Raw genomic sequence first — 17,830 nt, 5'->3', positions numbered from 1 at the left:
TTTAAGTCCTCCTGCCATCAAATGGGACAGAAAAAAACAGACGGCCAACCCAATTGTCCTGAAACATCTAATTCCATCTCCCAAATGGGTGATTCAAATTCTAAAATGTCAATATCAGAATTTTTACCAGAACATCCTAAAACCAACAAGGAAAGACTCCACCACTTTCTGCAAGAAGCAAAAACTTATCAGAGGGAAAAAGGGCTAGGCCTTAACCTTTTCAATTCTGAAGGAGTGGATTCTGAGAAGTCTCAGGTAAATACATTGCCGAAAAAGAACCACTGTGTTTGGACTATTTTTTAGCAGTTCATGTCATAGATTGTTACCGATGGTTGGGACAGTAGTTTTTTACTTTTATATTTATAAGTATGTGTCAGCTCTTAGTGAAATATATTTCAAGTCATCCCTAGCAGCAAAAGTAAAGTTTCTTAGATTTTTTTTTTTTAGAGTTAGAAAAAAGATGTTACTAGAAGTACTGTGGCCCAGTCACCACTGTAGTTAAGTGACCTAGATATTCAGGGATTGCTGTTGGTAGGCCCCAGTCAATCATTTCTGAAGCAGCAGCTATCTGCACAGAGCTCTTTGTGTGAAGTCTACAAAAATCCTGCATAATCATTCCAGCCGTAAGGCTATGCTGAACAAAGACTCTGGATGCATGCTGACAGCAAGCCTTGAAACTGCACAATGCAGGTAATGTGGGGGGAATGGCTCCTTACATCCTGTTGATTATACTTGTGATGAGGCATGGGACTGAATTGTCCCGATTTAAACATATATTAGTTATTATATAATATATGTGAGAATGTTAAAATACCTTAAATTTGTATTCAAATGAACGTTACAGAGCTAAGTCGAGTAGACGTATAATACACTGAGCATTTCTGCATGAATTTAAATGATTAAAAATAAGGATCTGCTTCTCTGTCTAAAAACAACGCCTTTTTTTTTTTTAGCATGAACTGTGTCTGGATTTGTAGCTCAGCCCTTTGTCATTGGGAATAATTGATAATCACTACCTATATGGCCAGTCTAGGTTGACGCTTCTATAAAAAGGGAAAACAATTATTATTTTACAGCATTTGCTAAGTAGCATGGGGATATCACCTTCAGTTTAAAAGCAGACAGACATATCAAGTCACTAGGACAACAAGTAAAGTCTAAGACAGCATCATATTAGGATCCGTATGATAACTGCAGCCTCTGACAAGTGGTTCCTCAGCACTTAACTCAAACCAACTCAAATGGTCCTATGTGTTGTTCTTCTGTTGTGGCCAACACCCTAATATGAGGCTGTATTAAGGTGATCTGAAATGGGCCTAAACAGGGGTTGGCTAGTCATAGACCCTACAGGGAAATTTGTCTGGTGGGCCAATGCCCAGGGTGTCACCTAAAGACCATCAGGTATTTATGCACCTGGCTGGTGGCTGCAAGTGCTCTCCTTTAAGCATTAATATATGGCTTTCTAAAACATTAAGATTTTGATAAGCTTTAGCTGCAAATAAAGTATTATACAGCTGATGTATAAAAGGGTTGGACAGAGCACAGCATTATACGTTTAGTCTCAGTAGGGATCAAATGCTTTTGTAATGGTCACATACAATTAGACAATAAAATCTGACAGTGATTGGAAATTACTATACAAGAGTTTGGTCAGTGGTTACAGTGGCAAGAAGCTTCACTTGTCAGGAGTTATACCCTGTGAGCGTCCATCTCCACCCCTGCAGCCATATATAAACTCCATCAATCAATGCTGCATTTAAAAATCATTTCTATGCAATACTTCCCAATAAATCATCTTCGTATAGAAATGCTGTCTTACTAACCCTTATGGCAACTAGCAAGGACTCAGATTTACTCTTATTATTCTGTGTTTCTGAAAAGCATACCCTTTAGGGTGAAAAAACAAATATGCATTCAAATATTAGGAATCAGTGCTGCAATGGCTGTTACTGATGGATTTCTAATGAGCCAGCTACATTACTGGCTTTGTAAGAGCCATTATACAAAAACAGCACTCTTCTTCCACCTTAAAGGGAATGTGTCATCAGAAAATGACCTATTATTTAAATAATCTTTTAATGTTTAATATATTTTTAAAGAATTAAATTTTTTTTATTTTCCACGTCTTTATATATATTTAAACAAAAATCATAAAATCCTGCAGTTTTCGCACTGGCCACTATGTTTAATAATTGCCGCCACTTCTTGGTCTGTACAGATCACTTTACTGCAGTTACCTGCTTATCTAAACACGGAGGTCGTATCATTACAGGCAGGATTAGAATGACAAATAAGACAGGATCCACCATTGTTAAGAACAGCTCAGGCAAGATGGCCGCCCCCATAACCATGTTCATAAAAAAAGAATCAATAAATCAGAAATCATAAAGGATATGTGTTACTATCTGGCAGAAAACATTTTTGGTGACTCAGCACGTAGGTAGCGCTATATCTGTAGCTAAACAGTAACTAAAGAAACAGGAGTTGTAAGGAGACAAACAAAAGAGTCCTATGCTACATATTCACCAGCATTACCACTTAAACAGCCTACAAACATTAGACCTACAAACCCTTTGGTAGGTACATCTATTTTTGTGCAAGAATTATTAGAGAATTTAAGTACCAGGTTAAAATTTAGATAGAAAAGTAAACTCTAAAATGATTTGTATGAATATTTCTCCAAAAGACCGCTTCTTTGAGAAGAGTATCTTTCATCTATACCTTATTTTCTGCAACAGATATCAATCCTATACTATGCACATAGGTCATCCTCTCGGGAACACCGGTTCTGAATGGGCCGTCATCTCAAAAGATGTTATATAGGGTAGATCATTCAATTCTACTAATACATAAGTCGAGTGGAAACTAAAAGGAATGTCCCTCTCGTCTTTTTTTATTCTAACCTGGCAACTTTCTTGTTTATCTGCTACTTTATATGCAACTCAGTGGGTATAATTTCACTTTACCAACCCTAAGACTGATTTTGCAGTAAGTGATTGCACGATTTGTTATGGTTTTAGAAGATGTTATCAGTTTTTATAAAATAGATCAGCGCTGTTAAGTGTTTTCCTTAGATGATCACATTTCTAGTTCAGTAGAACAATACTTTACATTAAAACCTTGTATTAGACTCTTGTGAATTCTCTATTCTAAACTGTTAAGTGCCTGTGCTCCTTCTAAAGATAACACAACACTGATTAAAATATCAATTCTTGTTGGTTCAAGGCTGCGGACTTGGATGGATCTCAGAGGATCTCTGTATCACTCCTGAAATCAATACTCATGGAGCGGGAGTTTAAAATAAATGACCTCACAAAAGAAATTAGGAAGGTGCAAAGTGAGAATATACGCTTGCTAGAAGAAGGGCAACATCTTCTTTCTGAAAATGACAGACTTCAGCGGGAAATGGAGGTAATTTATATGTATTTGACATGCTTCTGAAGAAGGGTATAGATAGTTTTCAATGCTAATCGTTGAGATGATGTAATTTAAGATGAAGGACATAAGTAAAGCAACATATTTGAAAACGGATTGACACTGTACAGATTTTGAAAGGCAAAATCTCAAAAAAAAAAAAAAAAAGACAAATAATAGCAATGATTAAGTGATACTTTATACATTTTAGCAGTCTATATTTTTCATAAGGATTTGCTTCCAAATCTAAGTGGTAAAATTATGTTGGGCCCATATTTCCAGAACAGTGGATGCCATTTTAGCAATTACCCCTAACCTATCCGAAAGCCCTACGCATGTCACAATTGTTATTAATACATAAAACCCTGTATTTCTCTATAAGGTTGGGGTGAGAAGCGATTCTAGATGCTTCTTTATTACACATGATGTATTATTGTCATAACCTACATTTGTATTGGCCAAGGGGTGCTTGGTGTCCTTAGACAAGCTTTTCAAAGATTTTTCCCTTTGGACCCCAGAGTCTGCATTTTAGGGATTTGTAATAATCAGACGGAAGACACACTATTCACGCTTGGTATACAAAGAATGCTGTTCTAGGCTCGCAAATCAATTGCCCGCAGATGGATCCAGCCTGATCCTACCAATGTTTAGAATTCACTAATAAAAAGAATATCGCATTAAGATTGGAGAGGGGCATTTATATGAAGAGACACTGTCCTTTCAAATTTAATGCCTTATAGAGTGGGTTGGAGAGAGTCATGGCACTTCTTCCTCAACAGATACTTCATGTTGGTGTGGGATCTTAAGGCCAGATAGACTATTCTATGATGTGGGTTGTCACAGATGGAATGCTATTGCTTAATGTTTGCTAGGGGAAGGCCGAGAGGGGTAGCTCAATGTCTAGATCTTGGACAGGCTTGAATAGTACTAGAGACATGGTATAATAGAGCCCTGGGGTGTCTACATTACTTCTCACATCAGTGACTACGTTCCCACACTCAAAAGTAAAGTGGTCACTGATCTGACAGTAGATGCATATCTTGATCTTCTTTGCTGAATCAGGATGAGATTTTTCTATGCTTGTCTCCATAGCATTAATCTTTGGAGTCCTCTTTATATAGAAGAAATTTCCTAAGATATGGAAACTGGTTCTAAATTTGCATTCACAGCCTGCATTTGTTCAATATAGCGAGCAGATAGCACAGGGTATACAGTAAGTAGTCTCTGAGGGACAACTTATAAGTCTATATAAATAGCATGGAGCAAAACTGCTCCCCATGAGTCCTACTTTTAGATAATTTGCCTCTAAATGATCATATAGTAACTAAATAATTCTGCTCTGTAGGGTTTAAATAATACTATATAGTAAAATAATATATCTGCATCATATCCAAATATTATTATTTCAATGTAAATGAATAATAGGGCCATAGAGTTATCAACTGTTTTCATCATACACAGAACAAGCAAATACTGTACTGATCAGTTATAGTAAAGGTTACCATACACGTTAGATGAATGTCATCTGGACCTCCCAATTTTGGCGAGGTGTCCTGACTCTCTCCTGTTGACAGATGCCCAGGCATGTCAGGGTCACTCATGTTGGCATGTGTGCAAATTTATAAGGGAATCAAGAGGGATAGCTGTTAGCCGAATAAGTATTCAGCTAAAAAAGAAGTATATGGGCAGCCATAGGGCCCTTTTTGGCGAGCGCTCATCAGGTGATCCAATCTTTCATGTGGGACCTAAAAACATCATTTTGTTGGCAGCACACATCCCTGTGTAGAGAGCAATGTGAATGAATCTGCATGGAAATTAAAGATCCAAGTAGCACAGCACAGAGAATGAGCGGCAATGATTGGGAATAAACAGTCTGGTCCTGATCACTGCCCTGAGCATCAGCTCATGTATATGGGCCCTTAGAGACATAATTAACATCCTTTAAATCCAGTGTCTCAAAGGTGACATCTTCTCCGATTTTAGTCATTCATTTTTCCTGTCTTTTTATCTGGCCATCATGAATGCTTCTACTAGCCAACTCCCCTGTGCAGAGTTTGCTGTCTAGGTATCTTTGGATCCTCCCCTTTGGTACACAAACACTCATTGCAGTAATAGATAACCTCCATGACAGCTATCACCACACATTCCCACCATGTTATAGTGCCCTCCCAAGAGTTGTAGAAATACATTTGTCAGGTGTCCAGGTTAAGATGCCCCATTTCAGCCACAATAACCCTAGGTGATCCTATCACAAGTGCCCTACATAAGAGACACTGTATGCCCCCAGGAGTTACAACTACAAATGTTGGTCAGAGCTCTGGTTTATAGGGGGCTTCTTATGTGCATATGCTCAAACAGATCTTCAAGAAGCAACAACGTTTTAATAACTGCAGAAAAGAGATTGCTTACGAAACACCATCTGAAGGTAAACACATATGACTCGTATCATACTTGTTCTGGTTTTATTTCCAGGCTATGACATTTGAGAAAGAAAGAAAGGAACAAGGTTTATTCTTTTCATTGGACCGATGTTCGCCACTGATTTTTCAGAAAGAAATCTGTAAGTAATTGAGCTCTCCTTTTTAAGTTATAGGGTCGATTATTGGTTTCATGTACAGTCGTGGCCAAAAGTTTTGAGAATGACACAAATATTAGTTTTCACAAAGTTTGCTGCTAAACTGCTTTTAGATCTTTGTTTCAGTTGTTTCTGTGATGTAGTGAAATATAATTACACGCACTTCATACGTTTCAAAGGCTTTTATCGACAATTACATGACATTTATGCAAAGAGTCAGTATTTGCAGTGTTGGCCCTTCTTTTTCAGGACCTCTACAATTCGACTGGGCATGCTCTCAATCAACTTCTGGGCCAATTCCTGACTGATAGCAACCCATTCTTTCATAATCACTTCTTGGAGTTTGTCAGAATTAGTGGGTTTTTGTTTGTCCACCCGCCTCTTGAGGATTGACCACAAGTTCTGAATGGGATTAAGATCTGGGGAGTTTCCAGGCCATGGACCCAAAATGTCAACGTTTTGGTCCCCGAGCCACTTAGTTATCACTTTTGCCTTATGGCACGGTGCTCCATCGTGCTGGAAAATGCATTGTTCTTCACTAAACTGTTGTTGGATTGTTGGAAGAAGTTGCTGTTGGATGGTGTTTTGGTACCATTCTTTATTCATGGCTGTGTTTTTGGGCAAAATTGTGAGTGAGCCCACTCCCTTGGATGAGAAGCAACCCCACACATGAATGGTCTCAGGATGCTTTACTGTTGGCATGACACAGGACTGATGGTAGCGCTCACCTTTTCTTCTCCGGACAAGCCTTTTTCCAGATGCCCCAAACAATCGGAAAGAGGCTTCATCGGAGAATATGACTTTGCCCCAGTCCTCAGCAGTCCATTCACCATACTTTCTGCAGAAGATCAATCTGTCCCTGATGTTTTTTTTGGAGAGAAGTGGCTTCTTTGCTGGCCTTCTGGACACCAGGCCATCTTCCAAAAGTCTTCGCCTCACTGTGCGTGCAGATGCGCTCACACCTGCCTGCTGCCATTTCTGAGCAAGCTCTGCACTGGTGGCACTCCGATCCCGCAGCTGAATCCTCTTTAGGAGACGATCCTGGCGCTTGCTGGACTTTCTTGGACGCCCTGAAGCCTTCTTAACAAGAATTGAACCTCTTTTCTTGAAGTTCTTGATGATCCTATAAATTGTTGATTGAGGTGCAATCTTAGTAGCCACAATATCCTTGCCTGTGAAGCCATTTTTATGCAACGCAATGATGGCTGCACGTGTTTCTTTGCAGGTCACCATGGTTAACAATGGAAGAACAATGATTTCAAGCATCACCCTTCTTTTAACATGTCAAGTCTGCCATTTTAACCCAATCAGCCTGACATAATGATCTCCAGCCTTGTGCTCGTCAACATTCTCACCTGAGTTAACAAGACGATTACTGAAATGATCTCAGCAGGTCCTTTAATGACAGCAATGAAATGCAGTGGAAAGTTTTTTTTGGGATTAAGTTAATTTTCATGGCAAAGAAGGACTATGCAATTCATCTGATCACTCTTCATAACATTCTGGAGTATATGCAAATTGCTATTATAAAAATTTAAGCAGCAACTTTTCCAATTTCCAATATTTATGTAATTCTCAAAACTTTTGGCCACGACTGTATATTGAAATACCATGCCACAAAAATGGAGTCCATGGCATGTTTTTGAAGCTTTTTCAAAAGTACCTAGAAAAAGGGTTGTGACCATTAGAAGCTTGGTCCATTTTGGGGGTTTAATATTAGTGCCTATGTAGACCAGACGTGAAATGGAGCAAAGAAAAGAAAAGTGTCTAGGTGTCATTCATCTCACTTACATATAATGTGAAATACCTGGGACTGGATTCAATATCCTTAACAATATAAACTCCATCACTTATAACTAAAGTAACAGTTTGTTTCTAAAACAATTTGCTGTTCCTAATAGTAAGTGAGCTGCGACAGAACAAAGTGCATCCGTTCCTTAATAAAACCAAAGATTGCTTTATTTTGCAATTAGTTATGCTATTAGGAGGCCAGACGAGGTTAAATCTGAAAGGAACAATTTATCAGCCAGAACATTTGAGTTTTTTCAAATGATGTGTTATAGAGCACTAATATATTTTGAATGTGCATCTGCATTCATCAAACTGTCAGCGGCAATATATAAGTCTGTAAGTAACATAACGAAGATAACTTGTATATGCATGCTTTAATAATTAAACTCAGTTTAAAGTGGAAGTACCTGTACAGTCTAGCCCAGGGATCAGCAACCTTCGGCACTCCAGCTGTTGTGAAACTACAATTCCCAGCATGCTCCATTCATTTCTATGTGAGTTTTTAGAAGAGCAGAGCAAGTATGCATGATGGGAGTTGTAGTTTCACAACAGCTGGAGTGCCAGAGGTTGCCTACCCCTGGTCTAGCCCCTTATGCTGTAGAGGAGGGTAATCTGTATTGCTGGGGAAGTTCTTTATTTATGCATGTACCTATTCATCTTTTACAATGAGCAGAGGATGTGTCCTTCCTGTTTACTGTACTGGTTCCCAGCAAGCATAGGCTCATTGCAAACACAGAGAACACCTGACCACTGTGAGATACACTGTGGACTCCTTAAGGCCCACATGTACACTGACTGCAAAACTAAAGAGGGGGATAGTCTGCATCTGCTCGTTTGCACCAAACAATCCACTGGCGTGTCTCCCAGGGTGGTGCTCATCTATAAACCTCCATAGAAAATAGAAAAAAGCAGCGGCACTTACCAAATGTAGAAATTCACAGTCCGTTATTGTAACTTACAATGTCCACATAGGTCTATAATGCGTGTAACATACCACAGAAATGACCATTGCAGTAATAATTTACCCCCATTCTAGACCCATGTGGACATTTAAATTACAATAGAACTGCAAATTTCTACATTTGGTGAGTGCTGTTGCTTTTTTTTTTTTTGGAAGGACCTCATTTACATTAGTCAATTGTCAGCTGAAACCCCCATTTTTGGTGGGATCAGCCAACAGTCTAATGTGTGTGTGTGTATGTGTTACTCTCCCCTAACAGATGGGGCATATTTAACTTTAACGTCTGATCTTTTTGTTCCTCCTGAAGATAAACTGCTGTCAGAGGTGTAGCTTAAAGGGAATCTGTCACCAGCGACCTCCCTATCAAACTGTTTGCATAGCCACATAACTGTGATTAACCTGATTAAAACGCTGTTTTTGTTTTGTCGATCCGAGGCTCCATTCCCAAGTTATGACACTATTATTTTATTGTACAAGTTAGGCCTTTGGTGCATTGGGGGCATCACTTTTGCTCTTGTTGCACCCAACTCCTTTCTGTGGCTAGCCCCTCCCTCACTGCTTTGCCACTGTCTGGCCCTGTAAATCAAAGCTGAGAGGGAGGTGCTGCTCACAGAAATAAATGGAACTTAGTGGCTACAACAGCAATAGTTACACCCTCATTGCACCAAATGCCTAATTTACATATTAAGAAAAAGTATCATGGGAACGGAGCCTCAGATCTACAAAAAACGAAACAAAAAAACAGCACTTTAATCTGGTAAACCACAGCTATGTGTCTATGCAAACAGTTGGACAGGGGGGTTTCTGATGAAATATTCTCTTTAAGGACACCTCTCGGCACTTTAACATCTAGTTATGAGGTCCTTGGTATTATTAAGGAGTGCATGGAGGGTCTTTTTGGGACACAGAATCCCACACATGAAAGCAATGAATAGAGTTTGCATTAGCCTTGGCTTTTACTTCAGGATATGTTGAATTTAACTTATTTTCTATTGATTCTGCAGAAACCAGTGGGTCACCAGCATTGTACCATTCCTTTATTTTTCCTACTAGAAGTTATGAATGAATTTCTAGCCATTTGCAATGAAGATCCATCTGGATGTTACCAGTTTGGGGGGAGTGTCCCAGCATAGTCGGACACTGGCAGTACTGATTGGATTAGGTCAACCTGGGCACGGACACCTCCCCAACTAGTAACACTCATCTATACCTTCATTACAAACTGCAGGAACGATAAAGGAATCACACATCATAGAGTCAATGCTCCAGAATTGTAATTATATGGGGAATGCAAATAGCTGGTGAAACTGACATGTCAGGAAGGGTATAGGTCCACTTTAAACATGCTTCACATCAGTAAGGTTAAAGCATGTCTTTCAAATGACAATACAAACATTGTAAAAAATGTCACAAAGGAAGCAAAAATATGGTGTTACTGTATGTCCGCACTACTTTAGAATGTGTATATTACAATGGGTTAAACCACTGTGCCTTATATTTTCTCACAGCGAACCTTAAAAATCAAATTAATGACCTCCAGGAGGCCAATGAAAGTGCTGTTTTTGAGCTAGAAAAAGCTGAGGAGGAGATTTCACAGCAAAGAAAGGACTTTTCAAAACTAAAAGCAGAATATGTTCAAAAGCTTGAGGATTCACAAGAAGAAATAAAGATGCTTACAGAGAAGGTAATATGTGGCATACATGCAATAACTTATAGCCTCCACTTCATCTACTCCAACCTTCCCACACTTGATCTCTTCCTCTTACTGCCTGATAACCTATAATATCATAGGTGCTCAATGTCGTACAAAAGTCAACCTGATGTTGCAGTATAATTTTTATATTACCCTGATGTTTGACAAATAATAATCCGGGTTTTTCTTTTTCCCAGACATGTACAAAATGTTGTGTACCCAGGTAACCTAGTCTTGTCAATCCGCTTCAATGTGTGGCTTGCTATAGCTCTAAAGGGTTAGATTTGTGAAGATGGTGCTTTCTGCTCAGGTCTTAATATCCCCATACTTACCAACATTTGAGTTAGTAAAATCAGAGCATATAAGCCCCACCTTGGGAATGTCTAAAACAGCCACTTGTGGGCCGGGTTTGTGTTAGCCCTGCTTATTTTCGGCCCAGCTATGTATCCCTGTGCTGTTAGAGGATGCACCTAATTTATGACAAGGTGCAGGCCTCGTCATAAATAAGACACATCCTCTGGCAGTTCATGCACCCAAGCAGAAGTTTACAGCTGCTGTAGATTTCTGGCTTCATTTGCGCTCACGGGAGCTCAAATGCCTGCTCAAACAGCTGATTGATGGGGTCCCGGTTGTCGGACCCCCACTGATCGGATACTGATGACCAATCCTGAGGACAGGTCCTCAGTATCAAAATGTCAGAAACCCCTTTAAACTAGACATATTGCCTGGTATGTTTGCACTGAGGGGCGAGGTCTGTCTCTAAGGTGCATCTCAGCTCCCAGTTTTCGTGGCTGGCCACATCCCTTGGTGCGTTGAAGCCAGTATTTACATAAAGAATAAAAGTCTTTTTTTCTTGCTAACCGCAACTGATGTGTCATTTTAATCAGCAGGATCATCTCTACTAGGCAGTATGTCTGGTTTAATAGGCTTGATTCTGCAGACAAGTTCTCTTTAAGGCCTCATGCACACGACCGTTGTTGTGTTCCGTGTCCGTTGTTCCGTTTTCTGTGATTTTCTGCGGACCCATTGACTTTCAATGGGTCCGTTGAAAACTCGGATAATGCACCGTTTGTCATCCGCGTCCGTGATCCGTGTTTCCAGTCCGTCAAAAAAATATGACCTGTCCTATTTTTTTCACGGTCAATGGTTCGCGGACCCATTCAAGTCAATGGGTCCGTGAAAAAACACGGAGGCACACAAGATTGTCATCCGCGCCCGCCTCCGTTTTTTTCCTATCATTTGCAAGGCAAACTTGACTTAGATTTTTTTTCACTTTCCTTCATGTCTGGTGATCCTCCAAAAATCAAGGAAGACACACGGAAACAAAAACGGAAACAGATCACAGAACAACGGAACCCCGTTTTGCGGACCGTGATAAAAATACTGTTGTGTGCATGAGGCCTAAGGGTGGTTATACAAATTAAATGAGTGTGCATGTTTGTTTTATTGGGCAGAGAGGAAAAACCTGCTTCTAGACTCCTATGGCAAAGGTTTATCTCACATGCTAATATGTTTATTTCAAGACAATAGAAAGCCTGATATATGTACAGTGCCTTGAAAAAGTATTCATACCCCTTGAACTTTTCCAATTTTTTTTCATGTTACACCCACAAACTTAAATGTATTTTATTGGGATTTTATATAATAGACCAACACAAAGTAGTATCTGTGAAGTGAAAAGAAAATGATACGTTTTTCAAAATTTTAATAAATAAAATTCTGAAAAGTGTGACGTATACCCTGTACTCTGATATTCGTTAATAAAATACAGTGTGACCAATTGCTTTCAGAAGTCACCTTTTAGTAAATAGTGTCCATCTGTGTGTAATTTATACTCAGTATAACTACAGCGGTTCTGTGAAGGCCTCTGTGAGGAATATGAATTATCATTTACTGGCAGCCCTGATCACAAATCCCCACGTCCGTGTTTCGGCCTAGTTATAAGCTACCGCGGGTTGGTTTCTCACCCTATATAATTCCGTTAGCGGACCGGGCTTACAGGTGAAACTCGAAAAATTTGAATATTGTGCAAAGTTCATTTATTTCAGTAATGCAACTTAAAAGGTGAAACTAATATATGAGATAGACTCATTACATGCAAAGCGAGATATTTCAAGCCTTTATTTGTTATAATTTGGATGATTATGGCTTATAGCTTATGAAACTCCAAAGTCACAATTTTGAGGTACCCTTTGCTCAGGGGGTATGGATTAATTAGCTGACTAGAGTGTGACACTTTGAGCCTAGAATATTGAACCTTTTCCAAAAATTCTAATTTTAAGCTGCATTAATGCAATTCCTTTTAATTTGCATTACTGAAATGAATTGACTTTTGCACGATATTATAATTTTTTGAGTTTCACCTGTCTATCAAACGAGAAGCTGGCAGTTTTCCTGGGCTGAGAAGGCGCTGTTTCACGGCGGCAGTGAAAAGGCTCTCTCAGCTTGCTGCCTCTCTGTGCCCGCGTGGACAGGAGGTGTCTGTGTAAACTGTACCAAGCTGACCTTACCTGCTCCTCCGGAAGGCATAATGTCATGCTTTGGTAACCAGTGACCATACTTCGTCTCGTGAGCTCGACGTAGGTGACATCAAGCGTGCACGAGGTGTGGTATCCGTCACATATTGGTGGCAGCAAAGTGGGATCGAGATACTAGTGTTTGTGAGTGTTGAGACCCATATTCCCAGACACTAAAGACGACCAGCAGTAGCTTTTGCCGCTGGAGTCTTAAGATCAGCTCAACACTAGACAGTCTAAATGCAAATACAATAAGGTGTGTGTGCATCAGGTGGCAGTCTGTGTCAGTGACCATCCGTGGCAATGATGGCCAGTTACACACGAAGCAAGGCTAAGGAAATGGCCGAGGCTATGAATGATGGTGGGGAGGACGCAGTCCAGATAGGGGGCCGAGAGGATGTAGAAGGCAACTTTATTCAAGCCGAGGGGGAGCACAGCCAAAGCTCCCCAAGGAGCCAGTTGCCGGAGGTGAGGTCCACGGTGGGCCTCACTCCACCTGCCCATCCCCCCCAGCCTAGCAGGCTCGGCTGCTCTCCTACAAGCTGCCCTGGACCGTCTCCAGGCCAGAGACCAGGCAGCCTCTGAGCTACTCCTGGCGGCTGCAGAGCATCGCGAGCAAGCAAAAGCTGCAGAATGACGCAAGCAGGCCGAGCGTGAGCATCAGCTGCGAGTGCTCCAGCTTCAACTCCAGCAGCCCTCTCCAGCCCGATGTGAGTCTCCAGAGGTCCGGATTCCCAAACTGCGGGCAGAGGACTTTTCCCTACTGGACAAATATGGGGACCTGGAGACCTTTTGTTGGCATTTGAGACAGGCTGCCATCCGTACCAGCTGCCGGAGGACCAGTGGGTCAGATTCCTCACGCCACGTCTCGGGGAAAAGCCCTTGAAATCTTCGGGTACCTGCCCAGCGAGATCATCCTGAGCTATGAGGACATCAAGCAGGCGCTGGTAAAGCAGTACAACCTGACCCCTGAAACATACCGGAAAAAAATCTGTAGTTTGCAGAGGGATTCTACCCAGAGCTGGGCCGATCACATGCGGGCCCTGCTGAGAGCAGTCGACCAATTGACCACAGGATTGGAACTTACCACCGTCCAAGCAGCTGAAGGAGCTCATTGCCACAAAGCAGTCCTTGTGGAATTGCCCGGAGGACCTACAGCAGTACCTCCGCAACTGGAAGCCAAAGGGGGCCTCCGCAACAGCAAATATCCCTGCCAGTGTTTTGCTGGGGACGGACCTGAGGCGGCTTATGTCTAAGTACGTGGCCGCCGACACCCCAAGGTCCGATCCCCCAGAATGTGATGTCATGTCCACCCCTGTTGATACTGTTATTGTTCATAACATGCCTGTTGATGGGGATGTGGGATGTAATGTATGCCTCTCCCCTCAAGGGGGAGGGGGTTATTCACACCAGCTGTGCTGAGGCCCCAGGGTGTGGCCAGCAAGCATGCTGGGGACCTGTTGTTCTCAGGTGTGGCTACTGAGGGGACAAGCAGGGGGCAGGAGGATGAAAATGAGGTTGGGGCTGTCCCAGGAGAAGTAGGGCTGCCAGGTGAAGCCTCAGGTGCAGGGTTCCTCCGCCACTGGGATGTCAGAGGGCCAGTCTTAGTCCGCCTGGACTGGTGACGCCGAGGGGAAGCAGGCACTACCAGCGCAGTGGGAGTGCTGGGGCCCTAGGGGCCCCTCAGGGCTCTGATGACTTTCCCCCTTCTGACCAAGTGGCTGCCGAATCAGATAGAGGCCAGGAGACAGACCTGACAGGGGACCTGGGAGTCTCGTCTATTCTGGCCTCGTCCAGTCAGGAGTTTCAGGCAGCGTTAGTGGCTGACGCCAGCCTGAACGCTCTCAAGGAGCAAGCGGAACAGCCCCCCTCAGACTCAGACCTCGAGCGGATGGTCTTGGACCAAGGATGGCTGTACCGGGTCATGGTCCAGCAGGGCTCACCGGAGGCGTGGCCTAGGGACCGCCAGCTAGTGGTACCCTATCAATTCAGGACGGAGTTGTTGCGGGTTGCGCATGAGATTCCGATGGATGGACACCTAGGGGTCGCTAAGACAAAGGCCAGATTAGCCCAGCATTTCTACTGGCCAAAGATGGGGGCCGATGTGGGTGCCTACTGCCGTTCATGTGACACCTGCTAGTGAATGGGGAAGGCGGGGCGGCGCCCCAAAGCCCCACTGGTAACACTTCCTATAATTGAAAAGCCTTTCAGGAGGGTGGTTGTGGATCTGATTGGACCGCTGTCCATTCCCAGCAGCTTCGGGAAATGCTTCATATTGACGGTAGTAGACTACGCCACCCAGTACCCGGAGGCGGTAGCCATGTCATCCATTCGGGCTGACAAGGTGGCCACCGCCTTGCTGGAGATTTTCTCCAGAGTGGGCTTTCCCCAGGAAATGCTTACTGACCGAGGGACCCTGTTCATGTCGCAATTGATAAAGTCTCTCTGCAGGCAAACACAGGTGCAACATCTGGTGACCAGCCTGTGCCACCCACAGACCAACGGCCTGTGCAAATGGTTTAATGGCACCTTAAAGCAGATGCTTAAGATGTTGGTCGACTCCCACGGGCGTGACTGGGAGCGGTACCTCCCACATCTGCTGTTTGCCTACCGAGAGATCCCACAGGCCTCCACGGGGTTCTCCCCAGTGGCGTAACTACCAGGGAAGCAGGGGAAGCAGCTGCTTCGGGGCCCGGGCTGACAAGGGGCCCGGAGCAGTAGTAAACAGTCAGACTGGCCACACCCCCTCTACACTCACTTCACTGCTGCTTTAGAACGTCCTCGGAGCAGAGCAGGGAGCTAAGCCCCGCCCATCAGCACGGACCATTAATAGAGGAGCCTGGCTGCTTAATAGTGCAGCCAGTGCTCAGTACAGTGTGCTACAGGGAGATCCTGTCTCCCCTCCCTCTCCTAACTATTAGTACAGCCCAGCTTCTGCTACAGAGACTGCTCTGTAGTCGGCAGTAACAGGAGGGAGAGGGGAGACAGGAAGTGCTGCAGAAAGAAGAGCCTGTGCCTGCCACTATCAGGAGCCCATACATTCCAGGCTTATGCCTGCCAACCCTAGCTGTCCTGTATCTCATGTAGCCCCCCCCCCCCCAGCTGCATTCATCTGCTGTCCTTTGCCCCCCCAGCTGCATTCATCTGCTGTCCTTTGCCCCCCCCCAGCTGCATTCATCTGCTGTCCTTTGCCCCCCCCCCAGCTGCATTCATCTGCTGTCCTTTGCCCCCCCCCAGCTGCATTCATCTGCTGTCCTTTGCCCCCCCAGCTGCATTCATCTGCTGTCCTTTGCCCCCCCAGCTGCATTCATCTGCTGTCCTTTGCCCCCCCAGCTGCATTCATCTGCTGTCCTTTCAGAAGCTCCCCCCCCCCAGTCCTGGGCCCCCTACTTATCTGATGCCCTGCCCTCTAGGCCCCCTATCCATCTGATGCCACACTCCTCTGGGCGCCCATGTGCAGCTTGGGGACACCAGTATGAGGCCAGAATGGGCACTGGAAGATCACGGAGCGGCGGGGAGCAGGCGAGTATAGTACAACTGTAGAATGCACCGCTAGTTCACATCACATTCTTGTCCCACATTTAAGGCTGGGTTCACATCACGTTTTTCCCATCCGTTTAATATATACAAAAAAACGTATTCGGATGCCTCATACTGATGCCATGACAGTGACATCCGTTCACCATAGAGTTTCATTGCAAAAAATACCGGATTGTGCAGGATGCAAGAACGTGGAGTACTGCATTTTTGTATCGTGTACATCATAGTCCAGTAAAAACACATGTATGTTAAAGAATCAAATGCCACTGTCTAAAAATTTGCTGTGGGGCCCAGTCATTTCTAGCTACTCCACTGGTTACCAGGGGCTCAGACCATGGGGACAGACTACAGTCGGTGTCAGCCCTGCAGCAATACATAGAATGGGCGCCTATCCTACAGCAGGGGTCATCCTGTGCTGTACATACAGTGTCGTGTGATATCATCTTCACCTCTCTGGGTATATTACCCAGGAAAGCGTATTGGAACCCCATGGAAGCACTGCGTAGTGCTTACGTAGTGTTCCGTTCCGTGATTCCGTTTCGCACCCTTCCGCATCTCCGGATTTGCGGACCCATTGAAGTGAATGGGTCCACATCCGTGATGCGGAATGCACACGGAAGGGTGCCCATTTATTGCTGATCCGCATATGCAGTCCGCAATACGGGAATGGCTGGCCCCTTTCACACGAACGATATGGGTTGGCTCCAGATGCGTTCAGGGTGCATTCAGTAAAACTCGCACCTTTTTTCAAGCAAGTTCAGTCAGTTTTGTCTACGATTGCGTTCAGTTTTTTCTGCGCAGGTGCAATGCGTTTTGATGCGTTTTTCATGCACGTGATAAAAAACTCAAAGTTTACAAACAATATCTCCTAGCACCCTGGTGGGGAGCACGGTGGCGTCGGCGCAGGTCCTGCTGAATGAAGATAGAAGATTTCTCAGACGTCACCACGCTCACTACGTTGTGAGCGCGGTGACGTCATCAAAGGTACTTTTCCTGCCAGGTCCTGAAAGAAGACGAGCCGGGCTGCGCGATCAAGTGGATGAGGTGAATAATTAAATATTTTATTATTTTTTAACCCCTCAAGCCACATGTTACTTAGCATTCTGTATTAAGAATGCTATTATTTTCCCTTATAACCATGTTATAAGGGAAAATAATAAAGTTCGGGTCCCTATCATCTCCTAGCAACCATCCGTGAAAATCGCATTGCATCCGCAATGCTTGCAGATGCAATGCGATTTTCAAGCAGCCCCATTCACTTCTGTGTGGCCAGCGCTATGTGAAAAACGCAGAATATAGAGCATGCTGCGATTTTTACGCAACGCAGAACTGATGTGTGA

General features: G+C 43.5%; 1 protein-coding gene across 1 annotated transcript in view; it reads left to right on the top strand.

The window, feature by feature from the left end:
- The first annotated feature begins 574 nt into the window (after window positions 1-574).
- LOC120993456 overlaps window positions 575-17,830 on the top strand; it is a 38,033-nt gene continuing 20,777 nt past the window's right edge. Inside the window, exons 1-4 of the mRNA XM_040421959.1 lie at window positions 575-690; window positions 3,226-3,411; window positions 5,887-5,974; window positions 10,250-10,425. Of these exons, the coding sequence (XP_040277893.1) occupies window positions 685-690; window positions 3,226-3,411; window positions 5,887-5,974; window positions 10,250-10,425 (456 nt within the window). The 5' untranslated portion in view covers window positions 575-684. The remainder of the gene's footprint in view (window positions 691-3,225; window positions 3,412-5,886; window positions 5,975-10,249; window positions 10,426-17,830) is intronic.

This window comes from Bufo bufo, chromosome 3 (assembly GCF_905171765.1).
Source record: "Bufo bufo chromosome 3, aBufBuf1.1, whole genome shotgun sequence".
Taxonomy (NCBI): domain Eukaryota; kingdom Metazoa; phylum Chordata; class Amphibia; order Anura; family Bufonidae; genus Bufo; species Bufo bufo.
Note: the sequence above shows the minus strand (reverse complement) of the source record. Positions and strands in the feature narration are given on the sequence as shown.